The sequence below is a fragment of the Muscardinus avellanarius genome, assembly GCF_963383645.1.
Source record: "Muscardinus avellanarius genome assembly, chromosome: 11".
NCBI classification, from domain to species: domain Eukaryota; kingdom Metazoa; phylum Chordata; class Mammalia; order Rodentia; family Gliridae; genus Muscardinus; species Muscardinus avellanarius.
The window spans coordinates 422,800-448,727 of NC_137797.1; the positions used below are offsets into that span (position 1 = coordinate 422,800).

The 25,928-nt window shown below is 47.4% G+C and overlaps 1 protein-coding gene across 1 annotated transcript in view; it reads right to left on the bottom strand.

Annotated features, from left to right (window-relative positions):
- The window catches only part of PPP6R2 (protein phosphatase 6 regulatory subunit 2), a gene marked incomplete at both ends in the record, with an annotated part of 44,381 nt that extends 25,065 nt beyond the window's left edge, over positions 1–19,316 (bottom strand). Inside the window, 4 exons of the mRNA XM_080706121.1 lie at positions 2,342–2,407; positions 4,307–4,444; positions 5,592–5,778; positions 19,090–19,316. Of these exons, the coding sequence (XP_080562247.1) occupies positions 2,342–2,407; positions 4,307–4,444; positions 5,592–5,778; positions 19,090–19,316 (618 nt within the window). The remainder of the gene's footprint in view (positions 1–2,341; positions 2,408–4,306; positions 4,445–5,591; positions 5,779–19,089) is intronic.
- Positions 19,317–25,928: the final 6,612 nt, after the last annotated feature.

Below are 25,928 nucleotides of genomic sequence, written 5' to 3' on the forward strand. Positions count from 1 at the left end.
TGCTTATAATCCCAGCATTTGGAAGGCTGAAACCAGAGGATTGCAGTTTGCGGACAGCCTCAGCTACTTAGTGAAGCCCTCTGCAATTTAATGAGACCCTGTTTCAAAATAAAGAATAAAAATAGGGCAGGGAGTGTAGCTTAGAGGCAGAATGCCTCTAGATTCCATCCCCAGTACCGCAAAAAAAAAAAAAAAGAAAAGAAAAGAAAAGAAATAGGAAGTGAACATATTCGTCACAGGGACTCCAGCCTCTATTTCATGTAGGACTGTACCCGACATCCAAGACTGAGACAGAAGCTTGGGATGACTTCTGTGCTGGTTCCTCCTCACTGTGGCATCTTTAATTTGAAACAGGGTCTCACTAAATTGCAGAAGGCCTCACTAAGTAGCTGAGGGTGTCCACGAACAGTGATCCACCGGTCTCAGCCTCCCAAGTACTGGGATTACAAGCATGCGTGCCACCATGCCTGGCCTTAGAACTGGTTTTGGTTGTGGTTGTTTTTTTGTTGTACTGGGAATTCAACCCAGAGAGTTCTACCACTTAGCTACATGGTTAATCCTCCTGTCTCAGCCTCCTAAGCACTGTGATTGCAGGTATAGTCACAATACCTGGCTTATATTTGACTTTTATCAACTCGGAACTGGGCTGGTTAGACCTCACTAGCCACACTAAAATTATATGCAACTTTATTCTTTTTATTTTATTTATTTATTATTTATTTATTTATTTATTTAGGTGATACTGGGGTTCCTGGAAGCCCTTCTACCTCTGGGCTACACTCCCAGACTTATTTTATACTTTTTTTTTTTTTTTTTTTTTTTTTGGTGGTGGTACTGGGGGTGGAACCCAGAGGCTTTCTACCTCCGGGCTATACTCCTAGACTTTTTTTTTTTTTTTTTGGTGGTACTGGGGGTGGAACCCAGAGGCTTCCTACCTCTGGGCTATACCCCCACACCAAATTTTTATATTTTATTTGGAAACAGGGTCTCACTAAGTTGCTGAGAGCCTCACTAAGTAGCTGAGGCTGGCTTCGAACCTGTACGATCCTCCTGTCTCAGCCTCCCAAGCGCAGGGATTACAAGCGTGCGCCACCACGCCCGGCTCTAGACCTTTTTTATATTTTATTTGGAAACAGTGTCTCACTAAGTTGCTGAGAGCCTCACTAAGTAGCTGAGGCTGGCTTCGAACCTGTACGATCCTCCTGTCTCAGCCTCCCAAGCGCGGGGTTTACAAGCGTGCACCACCACGCCCGGCGTAATTTTATTCTTTTTAAAGTGCTGGCAATCGCCAGGCGTGTGTGTGTGTGTGTGTGTGTGTGTGTGAGAGAGAGAGAGAGAGAGAGAGAGAGAGAGCGAGACAGACAGACAGACAGAGACAGAAAGAGAAAGAGAGAAAGAAACAGAGATAGATATGAGACCAGGGGCATTCTATCTCTAAGCTATACACTCAGTCCTTTTTGAAAAATATTATTTTTTACCAGGCATGGTGGCACACGCTTGTAATCCCAGCATTTGGGAGGCTGAGATAGGAGGATCGCGATTCGAGGACAGCCTCAGCTACTACTTAGTGAGGCCCTTTGCAACTCCGTGAGACCCTGTTTCAAAATAAAGAATAAAAAAATATGGCTGGGGGTGTGGCTCAGAGGTAGAATGCCCCTGGGTTCCAGCCCCAATACCCCAAAAAGAGATATTATTTTTTGTTTGAAACAGGGTCTCCCTACGTTGCTGAGGCTCTTGCTATGTTGCTGAAGCTGTCCTTGGACCTGCGATCCTCCTGTCTCAGCCTTCCAAGTATTGGGATTACAGGCACGTGTCACCATGCCAGCCCGTTTTTGGTGCTGGGGGTTGAACACAGAAGCATTCTACCTCTGAGTTACACCCCTCGCCCTGTTTTACTGCAGGGTCTCACTAAGTTGTGGATGGCTTACTACGGTGCTGCATCTGGCTGTGACCCTGTGATCCCCCTGCCCCGGCCCTCCAACTGCTGGGATGATAAGTGTGCACCAGCACGCCCAGCTACGTTTTCGTTCTGAAACTCTCAGGAGGCTGCTGGGAGTCCTACAATGCCGAAGCTGTCCTTCAACCCAGGATTCTCCAATCTCAGACTCCCAAGTGTTGGGATTACACACCACCTGGCTGGTATAGAGTTTTAGTAAACAAACGAAAGGGAAGAAGGAAGACCTGCCCGCCTAGAGATTAGTCCTTGATTAAAGGAAGAGAAGCAACTAACTGGTTCTCAGCAGAGGAAGGGAGTGACTCGCCCTCCAAACAGCGGCAGCAAGTGCCCCAGAGCCCAGGAGCAGTCCCCGAGGGAAGGCGGGCTCTTGGGCATCACACTCACATCTTCATCCTGATGTGGGTGGATCAGTTCTACAAGTCTCTGGATGACTTTCTCTTCATTAAGCCACTGAAAGGGAAAAAAGAAGGCCCATCAGTATCTCTGCCTGCATCTAACTAAAGTGAAGGAAAGTCCTTTGGTGCAGCAGAAACCCACGCTTCCTGGGACAGAGATGCTACCGGACACACCTGTGCACCAAGGCCCAGAAACACTGGGAGAAGCCCAAAGAGTTTAAAGAGCTGGACTACTGACCCGCCTTAACGGCACACATGCACTCTGTCTTCAGGACATCTAAGAAGAACTGGATACTGATATGCCACGCGGACCCAGCCCCCTGCAGTGCTGGAGCCTTCCCAGAACCAGGACAAGCAAAAGGCCCTGGTGTGTGCAGGCATGCGCAGGCTGAAGGTGACACTCCTCAAGGCTAAGGGCAATGGGGGTCCAAGCGATGGTGTCAGGGCACAGGCAAACCGGCACACCGGCCCTCCGTGCACTTGGTGCCCTGGGCCTCAGACTCCTCATCCGAAGACGGGTGCTGCCCCACGGGCCGCTCTGCAAGCCGAGCGGTGTAATGCAGGACAAGCTGCATGGCACATGGTACCCAAGCTCCCACTGCAGCTGGTAACAGGGCCGAGCTGGACGCTGTGCTCACTGTGTAAGCATGAGCGCCATAATGAAACGAGCTAGCAACCTTAGAGTGAGAAGAACCACCTTGACAGAACTCCCTTCCCAGAGGAAGAAAAAGGCTGAAGGAGCCGGGCATGGTGGCTCATGCCTGTAATCTCAGTACTTGGGAAGCTGAAATGGAGAATCAGGTTTGAGGCCAGCCTCAGCAACCTAATGAGTCCCTGTTTCAAAACAAAAAACAAAAAGGACTACACGGACTACACTGGGTATGGTGGTGCACACTTATAATCCCAGTACTTGGGAGGCTGAGACAGGAGGATCACAGGTTAGCAGACAGCCTCACCAACTAAGTAAGGCCCTCTACAACTTAGTGAGACCCTGTTTCAAAATTTTAAAAAAAGGCCAGGCATAGTGGCGCACACCTGTAATCCTAGTGCTTGAGAGACTAAGACTGGAGAATCGCAGGTTCAAGGCCAGCCTCAGCTACTGGTGAGACCCTCTGCAACGTAGCGAGGTCCTTTGCAACTTACTGAGACCGTGTTTCAAAATAAACAATTAAAAATAGGGTTCGGGGTATAGCTGGGAGGTAGAATGTCCCTGGGTTCAATCCCCAGTACCACACACACACAAAAAGAATAAGATATAAAATAGGAACTGGGTGTGGTGGCGCACACTTGTAATCCCAGTACTTGGGAGACTGAGACAGAAGGATCACAGATTAGCGGCCAACCTCAGCTACTTAGTGAGGCCCTCCACAACTTAGTAAGACCCTGTTTCAAAATAAAGAACAAAAAAATAGGACTGGGATATAGCTTGAAGGTAGAATGCCCCTGGGTTCCATCCCCAGTTCCAGAAAAAAAAAAAAAGGGCTGTGGGTATAGCTCGCAGAAGAATGACCCTGAGTTTGATTCCCAATGCCACACAAAAAACCTGCAGTAAAAACAAAGCCTGTCAAACAACAATGGGCACAGCTCAAATCTGGGCCAGGGGCGCTTCTCTTTCCAAGTACTACAGGAAGCTCCTTCTGCTGACTGGCCATCAGGACAGACACAATGCACGGAGCCCTGGGCCTCTGTGTGGGACACCGCAGCACCGCGTGTTCTCCTCACAGGCGCCTGTGCACACCTCAAGGCGCCCTGGGGAAAGGGCAGAGGTGGAAAACCCACTCTGTTCTGCAGGAGCAGGAGGCTGGAGGGCTGGGGAGAGGGGCCTCTGTGCTCCTTGCTTCTGAGCAGGCTGAGGAGGGTGGAGACGCACACCGGAACCCTGCTGGTGCTGGGCTGCTGGGGGAAAGCAGGGTGGTGGCGGAGTGGGAGGGCATTCACTCTCCCAGGCACTCACATGCAGGACCTCCTGCCGGAGCCCAGCCGGCTCCACACAGCTGACCAGGCGCAACAGCAGGTCCATGAGGGCCGAGGTACCCATGTGCTTCAGCACCAGGCTGATGAACTTGTCCTTCTTCTTCAAAAACAGAATCACCTGGAACCAAGCACACCTAGTAAGCAAGCAGGGCCGACCCTGAAAACCAGGGGTACTTCCACCAAGTGTTGTTGTACTGAGAATTGAACCCAAGGGGCATTTTACCTCAGGGCCTGGTGGTGCAGCTTGTAAGGCTGAGACTCGAGGATCGCAGTTTGTGGACAGCCTCAGCTACTTAGTGAGGCCCTCCGCAACTTAGTGAGACCTTTTTTCAAAATAAAAAATAAAAAATAGGGCTGGGGGTGTGTAGCTTGGCGGTCTAATACCCCTGGGTTCCATCCCCAGACAAGAATGAAAGGAAGAAAGGAAGAAAGGAAGGGAGAAAGAAAGAAAGAAAAGCAAAGAAAAGCAAAGAAAAGCAAAGAAGGGCTGGGCGTGATGGCACATGCTTGTAATCCCAGCATTAGGGAGGCTGAAATCAAAGGATCGCAGTTCCCGGACAGCCTCAGCTACTTAGGCCCTCTGCAACTCAGTGAGACCCGGTTTCAAAATAAAGAATAAAAAATAGGGCAGGGGGTGTAGCTTGGAGGTTGAATGCCCCTGGGTTCCATCCCCAGACCCCCCCCCCAAAAAAAAAGAATAAAAAAATAAGGCTGGGGATGTAGCTCAGAGATAGAATGCCTCTAGGTTCCATTCCCAATACCACCAAAAAAATAAAATAAAATAAATAAAAAATTAGAAAAAAAAAGAGAAAAGTGAAAAGAAAGCCAGGCAGTGCACTGCACACTTGTGATCTCAGCACTTGGGAGGCTGAGACAGAAGGATCACAGGTCCACAGCCAGCCTCAGCTACTTAGTGAGGCCCTCCACAATTTAGTGAGACCCTGTTTCCAAATGAAGAATAAATAATAGGGCTGTGGGTATAGCTCGAAGGTAGAATGCCCCTGGGTTCAGTCCTGGCAACCCCCCCTAAAAAAAAAAAGAAAAGAAAAAGGTGGAGCCAGGTGTGGTGACACACACCTGAGCCCTGCGTGCAGCCCAGCTGCACCAGCCTCCAGTTTGCAGGAGAAGCTGTCTTATCTTCTTACTCAAGCATTCTCAAGTGGCCTCCAATGACACAGCTCCACCCATCCCCAGTGAGCGATCAAAGCACTGTCTCTACAACCTGGTGATGCTGCAAGCAACCAAAACATGTGCTCACACGTTACCTGTTCGGTTTTCCTCGCGATGAGACTGCCAATGGTTTTGCTGAAAAAACTGGCGAGCAGCGGGTTGAGCGGAGGCTCTCGGTCCAGAAAGCCACACAGGAGGCTCAGCAGACTCTCGTCCCCGCCCAGCCTGTCGTTCATCTGTGGCACATCACAGCTCAGAAGCTCACAGGCCGTGTTTGGGTATCTAGAAGGGCACAGTCCAAGCACCGCCAGTGAGTGAGACTTCCCCGACTCAGGAAACTGTGCGCCACAGCCTGCTGCTTCCTTTTTTCTGTTTGTTCCTTTTTTTGGTGGTGCTGGGGATTGAACCAAGAGGTATTCTACCTCTGAGCTACCCCCCAGCCTTTTCATTCATTCATTCACCCATGGTACTGGGGGTGGAACCCCAAGGCATTCTACCTCCAAGCTAAACCTCCAGGGCTATTTAATTTAATTAATCTATTTATTTATTGCAGTACTGGGGACTGAACCTGGGACATTCTACCTCCAAGTTATACCTTCAGCCCTATATTTTATTATTTATTCATTTTTTGTGTGGTACTGGGGATGGAACCCTTCTCCGGGCTACACTCCCAGACCTATTTCATATTTTTATTTGGAAACAGGGTCTCTTAAGCCAGCAAGGCTGGCTTTGAACCTACGCAATCCTCCTGTCTCCGCCTCCCAAGCACGGGGATTACAAGCGTGCACCACCATACCCCACTTTTATTCTTTATTTTGAAACAGGGTCTAAGTTGCAGAGGGCATAAGTAGCCAAGGCTGGCCACAAACCTGCAGTACTACTGCCTCAGCCTCCCAAGTACTGGGATTAGAAGCATGTGCCACCACACCTGGCTCTTATTTTATTTTTGTGGTACTAGGGATGGAACCCAGAGGCATTCTACCTCCAAGCTATGCCCCAGCCGTATTTTTTATTCTTTAGTTGGAAACAGGGTCTCACTGAGTTGCTGAGAGCTGAGGCTGGCTTCGAACCTACGCAATCCTCCTGTCTCAGCCTCCCAAGTACTGGGATTACAAGTGTGCACCACCATACCCGACCTTATTTTATTTTTTAAATAGAGCCTTACTAAGCTACAAATGACCTCAATAAGTGCTGAGGCTGGCTACAAACCTGCAATCCTCATGTCTCAGCCTCCCAAGTACTAAGATTATAAGCATATTCCATCATGCTTGGCTATTTATTTCATTCTGGGGATTGAACCCAGGGGTATTCTACCTCTGAGCTACACCCCCAGCCCACTAATTTATTTGTTTGTTTGTTTGTTTGATATTGAGGATTGAACCTAGGAGTATTCTACCTCTGAGCTACATCCCCAACCCTTTTTATTTTTATTTTGAAACAGGGTCTAAATAAAGTCGCTGAGGGTCTTGCTGGATTGTTGAGGCTGGCCTGTATTCCTCTCTCAGCCTCCCAAGTACGAGAATCACAAGCGTGGTCTTGGTGCCCACCTTGAGTGACCTGCTTCTTAGGAAGCAGAGCCATGTGACAAGGACCAGGCACCGGCCACACTTCAGAACACAGTAAACACAGCACTATCTGTGACCAGCTGGTACTTTCACTACTAGAAGCCGGAAGCCTGAAGCAGACATTTACGGACTCTCCTGCCCTACACTCTCCCCTGACATCTGCTCTACTCCGCTCTCTACATCCTCCTCCGGGCCTCTCACCTCCTGCCAACCATACCAAGCACACCTGGCCTCCCTCTCCCTCGGAGTCTTCCTTCCCTCTCTTCCCTGTGTCCTCGTCCCTACATATCAACAAGCAAAGGCCCAAACTATCCTAGTCTGGAGAAATACCACACTTGCAGTTCACGATCCAGGATTGATTGTAAGGAACTGTGTGAGTAATATGTTATTAAGAAATACCAATATCTGGGAGCTGAGTGTGGTGATGCATGCTTGTAATCCCAACATTTGGGAGACTGAGACAGAAGGATCTGTTCGCGTACAGCCTTAGGTACTTAGTGAGGCCCTCTGCAATTTCAGTGAGACACTGTTTCAAATAAAGAATAAAAAAATAGGGCTGGGGGTGTAGCTTGGAGGTAGAATGCCCCTGGGTTCCATCCCCACCCAAAAAAAGAAATACTGCCAGGCATGGTGGCGCACGCTTGTAATCCCAGCATTTGGGAGGCTCAGACAAGAGGATCGCGATTCAAAGATAGACTCAGCACTTAGGCCCTTTGCAACGCTGTGAGACCGTTTCAAAATAAAGAATAAAAAGTAAGGCTGTGGATATAACTTGGAGATTCGTAGAATGCCCCTGGGTTCCATTCCCAGTACCGAAAAAAAGAAGAAGAAAAAAAAGAAATATCAATATCTGTGAGAAAGACCCACCTGAGCCTGGGTGACTCCATGGCCAGGGGAACCCTGAAGCCATGGATCACCCACATGCTATGAGACAGGCTGGAGACACTTCTATGGAAGCCCCATAGCTACCCTGAAGCAAATGTGTTAGAGAGCAGCCCATGGCCAGTGGTGGCAGGGATGATGGAGACTGTGCTCCCTGCTGTTCTGGGAGAACTTAGTCTTGTTGGCTGCACTGCCCAGTATGGCTCACAGCCCACTGCGCTTCTGGATACGCTGGGGTCGCAGGTGTTCTGGACACCAAAGAAGCCTACAGCTCAATTCGCATACTGTCTTTGCAGAAAATCTCAGCCAACATGTTTATGGTACCCAAAGACGTGACAGTGAGTGCAAAAAGCCCAAGTGACCGCAAATCAAATATGTGTCAAAGAGAAATGGTTTGGAAGGAGACGAGATCCTCACCACTAGTCAATCAGATTTCTTTAAAAGCCACAGTTATGTGCCAAAGGGCCAGGTTTGGTTAGAAAGTGATAATCTGCAGAATTCTACACATTCCCGATGCTATGGGCCTATTCCATATGAACTAATAAGAGGAAAATCTTTTTTTTTTTTTTTTTTTTGTGGTACTGGGGGTGGAACCCAAGGGCTTTCTACCTCTGGGCTATACTCCTAGAACTAATTCTTATACTTTATTTGGAAATAGGGTCTCATTCAGTTGCTGAGAGCCTCACTAAGTAGCTGTGCGATCCTCCTGTCTCAGCCTCCCAAGCGTGCGAATTTGTGTGTGTGTGTGTGTGGTACTGGGGTTCCTGAAAACCCTTCTACTTCCAGGCTACACTCCCAGACCTATTTTTATACTCTTTTATTTGGAAACAGGGTCTCTTAAGCCAGCGCGGCTGGCTTTGAACCTGCGTGATCCTCCTGTCTCCACCTCACAAGTGCGGGGATTACAAGCGTGCACCACCAAGTCCAGCCAAGCGTGGGGATTATATTTTTTATTTATTTTTTTATTTTTTGGTGGTACTGGGGGTGGAACCCAGAGGCCTTCTACTTTCGGGCTATACTCCCAGACCCATTTTATATTTTATTAGGAAACAGGGTCTCACTAAGTTGCTGAGAGCCTCACTCAGTAGCTGAGGCTGGCTTCGAACCTGCACGATCCTCCTATCTCACTCAGCCTCCCAAGCGCTGGGATTACAAGCGTGCGCCACCACGCCCGGCTGAGGACAATCTTTAAGATTTGGCCTTTGAGTGATTTTGGATTTCTACATGACAGCCCAAATGGCCACAGATATTTTTGTTTTTTGGGGTTTTTTTTGCCAGGTCTGGGGATGGAAGCCAGGGGCATTCGACCTCTGAGCTACACACCCTGCCCTATTTATTTTTATTCTTTATTTTGAAACAGGGTCTCAGTTGCAAAGAGCCTCACTAAGTAGCTGAGTCTGTCCACAAATCACGATCCTCCTGTCTCAGCCTTCCAAATGCTGGAATTACAAGTATGCACCACCATGCCTGGCTCTTCCTTCTTTCTTTCTTTCTTTCTTTCTTTCTTTCTTTCTTTCTTTCTCTCTCTCTCTCTCTCTCTCTCTCTCTCTCTCTCTCCCTCCCTCCCTCCCTCCCTCCCTCCCTCTCTCTCTCTCTCTCTTTCTTTCCTTCTTTCTTTCTTTCTTTCTTGTACTAGGGATGGAACCCAGAGACATTCTACCCTGAGATACACCCCTAACCCTATTTTTTATTCTTAAATATTTTGAAACAGGGTCTCACCAAGTTACAAAGAGCCTAAGTAGCTGGGGCTGTCCGTGAACTGATCCTCCTGTCTCAGCCTCTCAAATGCTGGGATTATAAGCGTGCGCCACCACGCCGGGCTGCCAGATTTTCTGATGACTAATTAGCAAGCATTTATTCTTTTGATTACTTTCTCTTGTTCAAGTAAATTTTATTACTACAATTGAAACCATGTATTTACCAATAAACTAGTTGTAATTCAGCCTTCATTATTTTTCTCTGTTAAATGTAAAGAACAAGCAATACATCCTTTTTTTTTTTTTTTTTTTTTTTTTTTGCCATACTAGGGATGGAACCCAGGGGCATTCTACCTCTAATATACACCCTCAACCCTATTTTTTATCCTTTATTTTGAAACGGGGTCTCACTGAGTTACAAAGGACCTCACTAAGTATCTGAGGCTGTCCTCAAATCAGGATCCTTCTGTCTCAGCCTCCCAAATGCTGGGATTACAAGGGTGTGCCACCATGCCCGGCTTAAGCAACCCATTCTGTAATTCCGGTTAATTCAAAATATTTGAGTAAATATAATCTGAAGCCGAGCGTAGTGGCACACGCTTGTATTCCCAGTGCTTGGGAGGCTGAGACAGAAGGATCGCACAGGTTCGAAGCCAGCCTCAGCTACTTAGTGAGGCTCTCAGCAACTTAGTGAGACCCTAATTCCAAATAAAGGATAAAAAATAGGTCTGGGAGTATAGCCCGGAGATAGAACAGCCCGTGAGTTCCACCCTCAGTACAACAAAAATAATAATAAAAATAATAATGATAATATAATCTGAATATAAGTCTTCCATCTAAATTTTATATTAGATGTATATACTTTTTTTGGAGGGGTGGACCTGAATTACCTCAATTTTGTTTTGGTTTTATAAATACAATAAAAGTAATCTAATCTCTTTGAAATCTCTTTTGAAACAAAAAACAATATTTGTGAATAACATATTTTTCATTTTATAAAAATGACCACATATACAGGGTGTGGTGGTGCATGCCTATAATCTTAGTACTTGAGAGACTGAAACTGTGCTGAAGATCACAGGTTTGAGGCCAGCTTTAGAAATTTTGTAAGACCTGTTTCAAAATAAAAAAAAAATACAAGAAAATAGGTCTGGGGGGTAGCTCAAAGATAGAATGCCCTTGAGTTCAATACCCAGCACCAGAGCCAGGTATAGTGGTGCATGCTTGTGATCCCAGTACTTGGGAGGCTGACAGGAGGATGATGGGTTTGTGGCCAGCCTCAGCTACTGAGTGAGGCCCTCCACAACTTAGTGAGACCTTGTTTAAAAATAAAGAATAAAGCCGGGCGTGGTGGTGCACACCTGTAATCCCCATGCTTGGGAAGCGGAGACAGGAGGATCACGCAGGTTCGAAGCCAGCCGCGCTGGCTTAAGAGACCCTGTTTCCAAATATTAAAAAAAGTATAAAATAGATCTGGGAGTGTAGCCCGGAGGAAGAAGGGCTTCCAGGAACCCCAGTACCACCAAAAAATAAAAATAAAAAAACAAAAAATAAAATAAACAAAGAATAAAAAATAGGGCTGGGGTGTAACTTGGAAGTAGAATGTCCCTGGGTTCAATCACTAGTATCACACACATACACACAAAATCAAATTCCTAACACCAAACAAACATAAAAATGACTACATATAAAACAATCCTTAGCCCATCCTGTGTGATCCTATGATATCACTGTGTTCCCTCACTAGACATGGCAGACACAGGTGGAAAACAGCCGTCACCTCAACATGGCACACCTGACCAGCAGCCCAGAAAGGACACGCGTGACCAGCAGCCCAGAAAGGACACACACATGTGACCAGCAGCCCAGGAAGGACACACACATGTGACCAGCAGCCCAGGAAGGACACACACATGTGACCAGCAACCCAGGAAGGACACACATTACCAGCATCCCAGGAAGGACACACACATGTGACCAGCAGCCCAGGAAGGACACACACATGTGACCAGCAGCCCAGGAAGGACACACACATGTGACCAGCAACCCAGGAAGGACACACATTACCAGCATCCCAGGAAGGACACACACATGTGACCAGCATCCCAGGAAGGACACACGTTACCAGCATCCCAGGAAGGACACACGTTACCAGCATCCCAGGAAGGACACACGTGACCAGCGGCCCAGGAAGGACACACATGACCAGCATCCCAGGAAAGACACACACATGTGACCAGCATCCCAGGAAGGACACACACATGTGACCAGCGGCCCAGGAAGGACACATGTGACCAGCATCCCAGGAAGGACACACGTGACCAGCGGCCCAGGAAGGACACACGTGACCAGCAGCCCAGGAAGGACACATATGACCAGCGGCCCAGGAAGGACACATGTGACCAGCAGCCCAGGAAAGACACACACATGTGACCAGCAGCCCAGGAAGGACACACACATGTGACCAGCAGCCCAGGAAGGACACACACATGTGACCAGCAGCCCAGGAAGGACACACATATGTGACCAGCATCCCAGGAAGGACACACCTGACCAATAGCCCAGGAAAGACACACGTGACCAGCAGCTCAGGAAGGACACACATGACCAGCGGCCCAGGAAGGACATACGTGACCAGCATCCCAGGAAGGACACACGTGACTAGCATCCCAGGAAGGACACACCTGACCAATAGCCCATGAAGGACACACATGACCAGTGGCCCAGGAAGGACACATGTGACCAGCAGCCCACCTATTCCCCCAGTCCTATTTTTTTAGTCTTATGTATGTATGTATGTATGTATGTATGTATGTATTTGTTTGTTTGTTTATTTATGGCACTGGGGGTGGAACCCAGGGGCTTTTCTACCTCCAGGCTATACTCCCAGACCTATTTTATACTTTATTTGGAAACAAGGTCTCACTAAGTTGCTGAGAGCCTCACTAAATAGTTGAGGCTGGGGACTTCCGGGAAGATGGCGACCGAGAAAAGCGGGGCTTAAGAGCCCCGCTAACAACAAATCTCCATTACCACAAAATCAGCACCTTTCATAGCCAGAAAACACCATCACCAGTGAAACAAAAAAATCACCAGGCTCCAGAGAGAAAGCGGACTGAGAACAGAGCCACAGAGGAGATACACCGGCCTCGCGCCCGAGGCCGCGATAGACGCGGCAGCAGCGCCATACTGCCGGAGGCACCGGCGAATTCACGGGACGGCTACAGCAAGCCGAGGTGAGCCACTGCGGAACAGCTAGGCGGGATTTCTCCGCGCAGAGAGCATCTAAAGCTCCCAGTGGCCGAGCTCAGCACACGCTGCAGGGATTCAAAGTAGAAATCAAAATCAAGAAGAAAAACGCCAGCCCCATAGCCGAGGGTGTAGCAGCGGCGCCATATTGCCACCGGCGGCAGCAGCAGCGAATTCAGCGAGGCCAGTACAGCTACATCTGCGTACTCAAGAACAGTGAGTCAAATTGCGGGCCACAGCGGAGAAATCCCAGTACTGTACTCCCTGGGACTTGACCCAGTGAGGGAGGGGCGGTGGCAGTGATATCACACCATAGGAGAACGTGCAACCTGGCACCCCCCACAGTCTAAAGCAGCCTCTATCGACTCTCTGGGTCGGAGACTCTGTGATAAAACCCAGTAAAGGAGTAGTGGGGTCTGAGATACTACTGACTCGAGATCCAGAACACCTTAAGTGAAGTCATAGTGACCCAAGGGAAGAACCCAGAGAAGGCACAAACATCGGAAATCATGGGAAAGAGGAATAATACTGGAGCAATTAATGCCCACAACCCCACAACATCAGAACCCGATAAAACAGAAAATCAGAGATTTCTAGAAGATCAAATCAGGAAAATAACTGTAGAAATAATAGAGGTGCTTCGAAAAGAACTCAGAGAGAGCCAAAAAGAGATAAAGGATGCAATTAATGAAGTAAAGGCCTCAATTCAAAGCACAAACAACCAATTAGACCACATGGAGAACAGAATCTCGCTCTTAGAAGATGAGCAATCCAAAAATGAACTCATAGTTTCTAATCTAGAAAAAAATATCCGACAGCAGGAATCTGATATTGAAGAAATATGGGCCCATTTTAAGAGAGCTAACCTAAGAATAATTGGAATAGAGGAGGGAAAAGAAAGTAAAACTAAAGGGATCAACAATCTCTTCAAAGAAGTAATAGCAGAAAATTTTCCAAACATAGAGCAAGAGGTCGATACAAAGGTCCAGGAAACTTATAGAACTCCCTTTAGACAGGATCGGAGAAGAGGATCCCCACGCCACATAATTGTCAAAATGACCAATGTGGAAGCCAAGCAGAGAATCTTAAAGGCAACAAAAACAAAGGGCCAAGTGACATTCAGAGGCAAACCAATTAGAATCACTCCAGACTTCCCAAACCAAGTCATGAGAGCCAGAAGGGCTTGGAGTAACATATTCCAAACTCTGAAAGAAAACAACTTCCAGCCAAAAATTTCCTACCCAGCAAAACTTTCTATCAAATTAGATGGAGAAATAAGAAGCTTCCATGACAAACAGAAACTGAAGGAATTTATGTCTTCAAAACCAGCACTAGAGAAAATATTCAAAGAGACATACACCAGAACCAGAGAAACAGGAGTTTCCATCCAACAGACAATTAAGATTGGTTATCTGTGGAGATTCATTATTTATGTTAGTCTTTTACCTATCTCTAAATGGTATTGTTTGCCTTTATTGTTGTTAATTTTTAGGATTTCTAGTTGGAATATTAATATACCTTCAGATATAGCAATTGGAAATATTTTATCCCATTCTATTAGTAACTGTTAACTCTGTTTACATTGTCTTTGGATATACAATTTTTATTTTTTTATTTTTTAGGGAGTCTGTATACTCCTCTGTTGCCTGTGCCACTGAAATCATAACCAAGAAATCACTGCCAATTTCAATGTTGTGAGGTTTTATGACCCAGATTTTCTCCTAAAAGTTTATAGTCTTAAGATTTATATTTAGGTCTATTATCTATTTTGAGTTAATATTTGTATATGGGATTAGGTAAGGGTCCAATTTTATTCTTTTCCATGTAATTATTATTTTTTAACAATATTTAGTTAAAAGATTATCATTTCCACCACCAAATGTTCGTGGAAACCTTGTCAAAAATAACTTGACAATATAGGGAAGAATTTAGCTCTAGGCTTTTATTTAACTCCAATGGTTTATATATCTGCCTTTAGAATAGTACTACACTGTTTCAATTATTGTAGCTTTATATGGTTTGAAAACAGAAAATATATATCTTCTAGCTTTGTTCTTTTTCAAGATCGTTTTGGGTACCTAGACTCCATATTCCATATTAGGATAGATTTTTTTCTGAAAAATAAATATATAAATATATGATAGTTTCACCTAAAAAATAGAAAAAAATATTCTCTGGTAAGATAGAAAGCAAAAAGAAATATTGAAATGTTATCTTTAAGTCATCAAAAGCTTGGTATCAGACAAATGAAACTGTTATGTGAGATTATCATTTTTAATTTTAGATAAATTGCCATAATACTAGATGTCAACTACTAAGCCAAGCATGGGAGGGAGGGATAGGGAGAGAATGGGGTGGGGATTGGGTGGGGGCTGACTGGGAAAAGTGTGCATGTATGTCTACAAAAGTATGTATCCTACTATGATGTATGAATACAGTGCACCAATTAAAAAAAAAAAATAGTTGAGGCTGGCTTTGAACCTGTGCGATCCACCTTTCTCAGTCTCCCAAGCACTGGGATTACAAGCGTGTGCCAACACGCCCAGCTAGTCTTTTATATTTTTGAAATAGGGTCTCACTGAGTTGCAAAGGGCCTCACCAAGTAGCTGAGGCTGTCTGCGAACCACGATCCTCTGGTCTCAGCTTCCCAAATGCTGGGATTACAAGTGTGCACCACCACGCCTAGCTTCATCTGCGTTTTTAATTACTCATTAATAAACAGATACTGCTTTAGTGGTTTGTAAAATGTATACAAGGAACAAGAATGCCAGTCAAACAGCAGAGAGAGCACACAGGCTGATATTCCCTCTCAAACCACTACTCAAATAGTGTAAAGCTACAAAAACAAGAAAAGAGAAGTGGAAATGATGCTGGAGCGGTCTATAAGGCTGAGGGTAGCCAGGGAAAGCGGGATCTCAGGTCTCCACAGAGGTCAGTGCCAACTAGAAGCCGAGGTTCAAACCAAACACCCCAGGGAGGCCTGACCAATGGCATCTGGTGATGGGGGGCTATCACAGAACAGGGCACGTGGTCCCTCCTGGCCTTGGGAGGTTCATCCCCAGGAAAAGCTGGCACCTCAGCCTTGACCAGGGACACCAGGCACAGCTGAAGGGTAGTAAGATGCTGTCCAGAGAAGGAACGTGGCAAAAACGAAACTGGAGCTAAGTGTGGTGGCGCATGCTTGTAATCCCAGCACTTTGGAGGGTGAGACAAGAGGATCACAAGTTTACAACCAACTTCAGCAACTTGTAAGGCCCTCTGAAACTTAGTGAAACTCGGTTTCGAAATAAAGAATACGAAGCTGGGCATGGAGGTGCACACTTGTAATCCCAACATTCAGGAGGCAGAGACCAGAGGAGCTCCGTCCCTGACAGCCTCAGCTACTTAGTGAGGCCCATTGGGAATCAGTGAGACCCTTTTTAAAATAAAGAATAAAAAGTAGGAGCCCGGTGTGGTAGCACATGCTTGTAATCCCAGCATTCGGGAGGCTGAGACAGGAGGATCGCAGTTCAAGGACAGCCTCAGCTAGTTAGTGAGGCCCTCTGCAACTCAGTGAGACCCTGTTTCAAAATAAAGAATAAGAGCTGGGCCGGGCGTGGTGGCACACGCTTGTAATCCCAGCATTCGGGAGGCTGAGACCTGGAGGATCGCGGTTCGCGGACAGCCTCAGCTACTTAGTGAGGCCCTCTGCAACTCAGTGAGACCCGGTCTCAAAATAAATAATAAGCCGGGCGTGGTGGCGCACGCTTGTAATCCCCGCGCTTGGGAGGCGGAGACAGGAGGATCGCGCAGGTTCGAAGCCAGCCGCGCGCGCTGGCTTAGGAGACCCTGTTTCTAAATAAAAAAAATATAAAAATAGGTCTGGGAGTGTAGCCCAGAGGTAGAAGGGCTTCCAGGAACCCCAGTACCACCAATAAATAAATAAATAAATAAATAAATAAATAAATAATAAAAAATCGGGCAGGGGGTGTAGCTCGGAGGTCAAATGCCCCTGGGTTCCATCCCCAGACCCGCAAAAAAAAAAAAAAAAAAAAAGAGCCGGGCGTGGTGGCACACACTTGTAAACTTGTAATCCCTGTGCTTGGGAGGCTGAGACAGGAGGATTCCACAGGTTTCAAGCCAGCCTCAGCTACTTAGTGAGGCTCTCCACAACTTAGTGAGACCCTGTTTCCAAATAAAATATAAAATAGCTCTGGGAGCATAGCCTGGAGGTAGAAAGCCTCTGGGTTCCACCCCCAGTACCACCAAAAAAAAAAAAAGAATAAAAAATAGGACTGGAGGTGTAGCTTGGAGGTAGAATGCCCCTCAGTTCCATCCCCAGTACCACATACACACACACAAAACAAGTAAAACTTGCTGGGCGTGGTGGTGCATGCTTGTAATCCCAGCATTTGGGAGGCTGAGACCAGAGGATTGTGGTTCATGGACAGCCTCAGCTACTTAGCAAGGCCCTTCGCAACTCAATGAGATCCTGTTTAAAAAAAAAAAAAAAGGCTGGGGGGTGTAGCTGGGAGGTACAATGCCCCTGGGTTCCTTCCCCAGTATTGAAAATAAAATAAAATGTTAAACTTTTCTTAGCTCAAAGACCACACAAGACCAGTCTCAATTTGCAAAGCCTGTTTGCAAGACTTCCCCACACACAGGTTCTCCACTTCCTGAGAAGCAGCTGGACCGCATGCCTGCTGTCACTCGACCCAGCTCTCCTCGGGGCACAGCAGGCCACGTGGCCTCTCCACAGCCGCATACTGAGAGGCGAGGGGCTGAGTCTGCCCTTCCCGCTCTGCTGCCTGAGGCATCCCCCGGTACACTTGCTGTCCTCACTCAACCATCACCCTCAGCTGGTAGATAGCGCATGCCTGTAATCCCAGTACTTGGAAGATTGAGACAGGAGCACTGTGAGTTCAAGGACAGCCGCGGCTACTTAGACCCTGTTTCAAAATGAAAACAGGGCCAGGGATATGGCAAGGAGAGAGAATGCCCCTGGGTTCAATCTCCAGTAAAACCACACACACTCACACACTCTCTCACACCAGACCTCTTGCTACACTGCCCTTACCCGACATTCCCTAACATTCTGGCCAAGTGCTGAATGGATCACATTAGGAAAAACTTTTTGGTGGTGATACTGGGGATGGAACCCTCTACCTCCGGGCTATACTCCCAGATATATATATACATACATACACACACACACATACATATACATACACACACACACACACACACACACACACACACACACACATATTTTTTTTGCAGGGCTGGGGATAGAACCCAGGGGCATTCTACCTCTGAGCTATACCCCCAGCCCTATATTTTATTCTTTATTTTGAAACAAGGTCTTACTGAGTTGCAGAGGGCCTCACTAAGTAGTTGAGGCTGTCCGCGAACCATGATCCTCTGGTCTCAGTCTCCCGAATGCTGGGATGACAAGCGTGCGCCACCACGCCCAGCCTATTTTTTTTTTTTTTTTTTAATTTGGAAACAGGGTCTCTTGAACCTGCGCGATCCTCCTGTCTCCGCCTTCCAAGCGCGGGGATTACAAGCGAGCGCCGCCACGCCCGGCTAGGGAAAACTTTTTGAACGGCCAGACCCACAAATGATAATGACATGCTTCCTTCAAGCCGAAGACTCAAAGTGAAGCACTTTCTAGGCCTCTGGAGTCAGGGCCTGCACATCTCTCCAGCCTGGCCCTTCTGCCAGGCCTTGGGCCAACTCCACTGATGGCATGGCCTCACACTGCAATCCCATCTGCCTCTGTCACAGAATCAGTCTTTGTTGCTCAAAATGCTCTGGTATACACCAAGTTAATATACACTTATTTATATATACAAACTCAGAATGAAGAAACACCAAGAAATTCTGAAGTGTGTGTGTGTGTGTGTGTGTGTGTGTGTGTGTGTGTGTGTGTAATGTGTGTGTTTTCCTGGGGAAACACCTCCAAAGAATTTAATTATATACTTTAGAAACAGGGTAAGTGCTAAGACTGGCCTCGAACCTGCAATCCTCCTGTCTCAGCCTCCCAAGTACTGGGATTACAGGTGTGTGCCACATGCCCTGCCTAGATCTGAACCCTTAAGCCTCACAACCCACTTCTCCGGTGGGGTGAGTGTCTAGGGTTCGTATCTCCAACAGAAAGCCCTGGCTCTGGCTTCCTCAGACACTGCCCAGCGCTGCCCTGTCACAGCCTCAGTACATACTTGAAGCGGACCTTCTCTTCCATGTCCAGGGGTGGGTCCTGCGTGATGAGGCTCACCAGCTCCTCCATACACTGCTGCCTGCACAGGAAGTCCAGCAGCTTCCGGTTCTGGGCCTTACACTCCTGCAGGACGTCATCTTCATCCAGCAGCTCTCGCAGCGTCACGTGCTCCTTGTCCAGCAGCTTGTCGACGTGGGACGTGGTGTTCAAGTCAAATTTCCAGAACATTGTGGTAGCCACAGAGCTGAAAGCAAGGACAAGAGGTCACTCACTCCTCCCCACCCTGCGACTCGAGATCTGAACCGTCACCCAAAGGGCCCATGCTGAGGCTCTGCTGCCAATCTGTGGCGCTGCTGGAAGGTGGAGGGAGGCGCGGGCCTTGGAGGGCGCGTTTTGTCCCCAGCCTCTGCTGCCACGAGGTGAGCACACATCTCACCAAGATGCTCTGCCTTGTCACGGCCTGCAGCTGGCCAGCCATGAACTGAAACACTGGACCCATGAGCCAAAGAAAACGCCTCTAAGTTGATCTCTGTCAGGCGTCACAGTGACAGAAAGCTGACGGACACAGCTGACTACACCAAAGTTCAAGAAGTCCACCCCCAACACAAACATATGGGTCCTGGGGCACAGGATGGGGAGGTGCTTGCCAGGAACTGCTCTTTTCGGACCTCTGCAGATTGGACTCACAAAGTCACTACACACACCCTACCCCAGGCCCCTCTGCACTGTCCCTGACTGACTCGCCTTCCCCGCTCACACCCACAGTGGACAGCACGCCTGGATGCTCTCACCTGCTCTGGGCTCCGTGAGGGTGACCCATCCCCACGCCTCCACGTGTCAGCGATAGGGAGGCCCTCCGCCCTAAGTCAGTAACTCCACACAAACCTAACTGCATAATGCCCAGCCCCCTCAAGTGGAGAAGGAGCATGGTGCCCTGGATTCTCAGAGCTCAGCCTCAGTGATTCAAGCGGAAGGCGGGCAGCTAATTTTGCTCACCTGCCTGCTCTGCCGCCGCCCTTCACACTATCCTCACCTAGGCAGACGGCACCCAGGGTTGCCATGAAACCGCAGCCTCTCTCACACCCACACCAACTGGGCAGGAGGTCTTGCCCCGGCAACTGCGGCTCACCACTGCCCCCGCCCTTCCTCTGCCTTCTCAACCCTCCTCCAGGCCTGGACTAGACCCCAGCGTCCACCCCTGTGGTCTCACTGTCAGTCTGCAGGTCAGGGAAGGTCAGCAACAAAGTTTCCACTGTTGATACAAAGAGAAAACAAGAAACCAGCATCTTTAACAGTCAAATGTTTATTTTACAATTAGGAATCTTCAATGTTACATAAAGCTATTTACAAATTTATGTTAATAGTAGGCAGGATTTGTTTACCTAACTTGTGTGTGTGTGTGTGTGTGTGTGTGTGCGTGCGCGTGCACACGCGCTCACGCACTACTGAGGATGGAACCCAGGGGCTACCTCTGGACTACACTCCCAGACCTATTTTATATTTTTATTTGGAAAGAGGGTCTCACTGAGTTGCTGAGAGCCTCACTAAGGAGTTGAGGCTGGCTTCAAACCTGTGCCATCCTCCTGCCTCATCCCCCCAAGTGCTGGGATTACAAGCATGTGCCACCACGCCCGGCTTATTTTTTTATTCTGAAACAGGGTCTCACCAAGTTGCTGACAGCCTGACTGAGTTGCTGAGACTGGCTTTGAACCTATAATTCTTTTGTCTCAGGCTCCCAAGTCCTGGGATTACAGGCGTGCACCACCATACCCAGCCTAACTGACATTTTTACTTTAAAAAAATGAAAGACTAGCCAGGCGTGGTGGTGCATGCTTGTAATCCCAGCACTTGGGAGGCTGAGACAGGAGGATCTCAGGTTCACAGCTAGCTGCAGCAACTTGGTAAGGTCCTCCACAACTCAGTGAGACCCTGTTTCAAAATAAAAGAATAAAATAGGGCTGGGGATATAGCTTGGAGATAGAATGTCCCTGGGTTCCATCTCCAGTATCAAAAAGGGGGCTGGCGTGGACCTTGAAGGCAGAATGCCTCGGAGTCTGATCCCTAGTACCCCCCCCACCCCGACAAGAGCTACCTATATGCTGAGTGTAAGAACCTCAAGTACCCGTGGCCAGCCTCAGCAACTTAGCCAGCATTTCAGCTACTCTGCGAGACTCTATTTCAAAACACAACCTACGGGCAAGGGGTATAGCTTGGAGGTAAAATACCCTTGGGTCCAACCCCTAGTACCAAAAAAAGAAAAACTTCACTTTAACTATAAAGACGCAGGTCAAGAGGAGCAAAACTGGGTGTGGTGGCACATGCTTGTGATCCAAGTCCTTGGAAGGCTGAGACCGCGGAACCACAGGCTCAAGGTCAGCCTCTTATCAACCTAGTGAGACCCTGTTTCAGAATAAAATAAAATGAGGCTGGGTGTAGCTCAGAGGCAGAATGTCCCTGGGCTCAAACCCCAGGACCAAGTAGCTCAGAGGCAGAATGCCCCTGGGCTCAAACCCCAGGACCAAAACTATAAAAAGAAAAACATAAACCCAGCACCCCCCACACAGTGGAAAGAATGAGAAAAGGCACGTCCCCGCCAGCTCCAAGGGGGCCAAGTGGCTGCAGCAGGTTGGTGTGCAGCCCTGCCCCACTGCTGCGGCCTGCTCTGGACCAGGGTCCGGAGGTGTAGCCCGGAGGACGGCAGCTCCGGGCCAGCCTTGGCTACTTAGTGAGTCCCTTCGCAACCCTTAGTGAGACCCTGTTTCAAATAGGGCTGGGGGTGTAGCTCAGAGGCAGAATGCCCCTGGGTTCTACCCCTGGTACTACAAAAACAAAAAGGTTTGGTAAGCTGGGTAGTGGCACATGCCTAGAACCCCTAGCTACTCAGGAGGCTGATGCAGGAGGATGGCAGATTCAAGGCCAGCGTGAGCAATGTAGCCAGACTTGTCTCAAAATAAAAATTTTAAAGGGTTGGGGGTATAGCTTGGTGGTAGAGTGCTTACCAGCATGTATGGGGCCCTGGGTTCAGTCCCTAGGAGTACAAGACAAAAAAATGATGCTGGGCCCTGTCCTCCACACCAGCACCTCTACGCAGGACTGCAAGGGTTCCCTCCAGTGCTCGACAGGGCTCACACTGACCCCCATGGGTCCTAAATGTTCTGTAGTGATGTTTCAATGATGAACTTTATTTCTTTAGTACATTAGGGTAATTTCTATCTTCTATTTCTTGTTTCTGTTTTAGTTATTTATACTGCTGAAGAAATTCAACCATAGCATCTAAAATGGTTAATTAGCACAGAATGGTTAATTTTCAAAATATCTTGTTATATATATGGACATACACGCGTGTGTGTGTATGTGTGTGTGTGTACGTGCGCACGTGTGCATTTGTGGGAGGGATACTGGGGATGGAACCAAGGGGCATTCTATCTTCGAGCTACACCCCCAGCCTTATTTGTTTTTATTCTTTATTTTGAAACAGGGTCTCACTGAGTAGCAGAGGGCCTCACTAAGTAACTGAGGCTGTCCGCAAACCACAATCCTCCTGTCTCAGTCTCCCAAATGCTGGGATTACAAGCATGTGGTAACATGCCTGGCTAAGCTTGTTCTTAAAAAAAATTTCATTAAAGCCGGGCGTGGTGGCGCACGCTTGTAATCCCTGTGCCTGGGAGGCTGAGACAGGAGGATCACACAGGTTTGAAGCCAGCCTCAGCTACTTAGTGAGGCTCTCAGCAACTTAGTGAGACCCTGTTTCCAAATAAAATAGAAAATAGGTCTGGGAGTAGCCCGGAGGTAAAAAAAAAAAAAAAAAAAAAAAAAAAAAAAAAAACTTCTGGGTTCCACCCCAGTATCACCAAAAAAAAAAAAAAAAAAAAAAAAAAAAAATCCATTAAATCAGGCATGGTGGCACATGCTTGTAATCCCAAAATTTGGGAGGCTGAGACAAGGATCTGGGTTCATGGAGAGCCTCAGCTACTATATAGTGAGGCCTTTTGCAACTCAGTGAAATCCTGTTTCAAAATAAAGAATAAAGCCGGGTGTGGTGGTGCACACTTGTAATACCAGCATTCGGGAGGCTGAGACCGGAGGATCGCGGTTCGCGGACAGCCTCAGCTACTTAGTGAGGCCCTCCACAACTCAGTGAGACCCTGTTTCAAAATAAAGAATAAAAAATTGGGCAGGAGGTGTAATCGGAGGTCAAATGCCCCTGGGTTCCATCCCCAGACCCGCAAAAAAAAAAGAATAATAAAAAAAAAAAGGACTGGGGGTGTAGTAGCTCAGAGGTAGAATGCCACTGGGTTTCATCCCTAGTACCACACACACACACACACAGAATAAAAAATAGGGCTGGGGGTATAATTTTGAGCTAGAATGCTCCTGGTTTCAATCCCTAGTACCACAGGGGGAAGAAAGAAAAAAACTGGTCAAGGTGTATCTTGGAGGTAGATGTCTTTGGGTTCAATTCTCATTACTACACACTCAAAAAAAAAAAAAAAAAAAAAGGAAGCTGGGCATGGTGGTGCACACTTATAATCCCAGTACTTGGAGGCTGAGACGGAAGGATCTTGCAGGTATTTATTTTTCCCTCCCCTCAGGTCTGGGGATGGAACCCAGGGGCATCTGACCTCTGAGCTACACCCCCTGCCCTATTTTTTATTCTTTCTTTTGAAACAGGGTCTCACTATGTTGCGAAGGGCCTAAGTAGCTGAGGCTGTCCTTGAACTGTGATCCTCCGGTCTCACCTCCCGAATACTGGGATTACAAGTGTGTGCCACCACGCCCGGCTTTATTCTTTATTTTTGAAGGTCTCACTAAAATTGCGGAGGGCCTCACTAAGTAGCTGAGGCTGTCCACGAACCGTGATCCTCCGGTCTCAGCCTCCCAAATGCTGGGATGACAAGCGTGCCCACCACGCCCGGCTCGATCTTGCAGGTTTGAAGCCAGCCTCAGCTACTTAGTGAGACGCTATTCCCAAATAAAATATAAAATAGGTAGCTCACAGGTAGAAGGACCCTGGGTTCCATCCCAATACCACAAAAAAAAAAAAAAAGAGAAATAAGAACAAAAGTAGTGTTAGTGTTATGGTTTGGGTTCAGAGTGTCTCCCAAAGGCTCACGGTAAAAGCCTGTCCCCTCTAGACATGGTTGTGCACACTACTTGGGAGGCAGGTTTGTGGCCAGTCTCAGGAACTTATAAGGCCTGTTTGAGGATAAAGACTAAAATAGTGTGGTTTGGAGGTGGTACATGGCTGAAGGCCTGGTCCAGTAGGCCACAGCCTGAGCTCTGCGGTCCACCTGAGCGCTGAACCCTCCAGCACTGTAAGTTAAATAAATCCTCCTTTCTCTCTCTCTCTCTCTCTCTCTCTTTTTTTTTTTTTTTTTGGTACTGGGGGTGGAACCTAGGGAATTTTTCTACTCCGGGCTATCCTCCCAGACCTATTTTGTACTTTATTTGGAAATGGTCTCACTAAGTTGCTGAGAGCCTCACTCAGTAGCTGAGGCTGGCTTCCAACCTGCGATCCTCCTGTCTCAGCCTCCCAAGTGCAGGGAATCCTCCTTTCTCTAAGTCGTACCTGTCTGGTCTTTTGGTCACAGCGGTGAAAATGCTGACTGCGACAATTAGTACCAAGCTATGTATCTTTGTGACATCTCTATGTCACTATGATATATATTACACTGTACCAATAAAAGTAAATTACATGGTAATGGAAAATAGGAAATAAAATGTCAGGAATTAGTACTAATATAAAGAACTGCATATGGGATAAGCTTATCAATGAAAACTTCATATTGGGTCAAAAGAAATCCAACAATATGTTTACTACAAAAGATACACTTTGAGCCGGGCGTGGTGGGCACGCTTGTCATCCCCGCGCTTGGAGGCTGAGACAGGAGGATCGCAGGTTGGAAGCCAGCCTCAGCTACTGAGTGAGGCTCTCAGCAACTTAGTGAGACCCTGTTTCCAAATAAAGTACAAAATAGGTCTAGGAATATAGCCTGGAGGCAGAAAAACCCCTGAGTTCCACCCCCAGTACCACACACACACACAAAAAAGATATACTTTGAGCCGAGTGTGGTGACACACCTTTGTAATCCCAGTACTTAGGAGGCTGAGACAGAAGGATCACAGGTTTGAGACCAGACTCAGCAAATTAGGGTATACTGAGTGATACCATATTTCAAAATAAAAAAATAAATTGGGCTGGGGGTGTAGCTCAGAAGCAGAATGGCCCTCAGTTCAATCCACTGTACCACAAAAGAACACCTATAGCCAGGCATGGTGGCGCACACTTGTAATCCCCACTCTTGGGAGGCGGAGACAGCAGGATTACACAGGTTTGAAGCCAGCCTTGCTGGCTTAAGAGACCCTGTTTCCAAATAAAAATATAAAAAAATAGGTCTTGGAGTGTAGCCTGGAGGTAGAAGGGTTCCCAGGAACCCCAGTACCACCAAAAAACCAAAAACAACAACAAAAAAAACCCCACCTACAAACAAAAAACTCAGAGCAGTAGAAATATGACAACTGAAAAACATACAACTGGCGAATAGAAACCCAAAGAAAGTTGAGGTACAATCTTAATATCTGACAAACTAAGTTTTTTTTTAAATTTTATTATTTTTTTAGGCCGGGCGTGGTGGCGCACACTTGTAATCCCCGCGCTTGGAAGGCGGAGACAGGCGGATCGCGCAGGTTCGAAGCCAGCCATGCTGGCTTAAGAGCCCCTGTTTCCAAATTAAAAAAAAATAAAATAAAATAGGTCTGGGAGTATAGCCCAGAAGTAGAAGGGCTTCCAGGAACCCCAGTACCACCAATAAATAAATAAATAAATAAATAAATAAATAA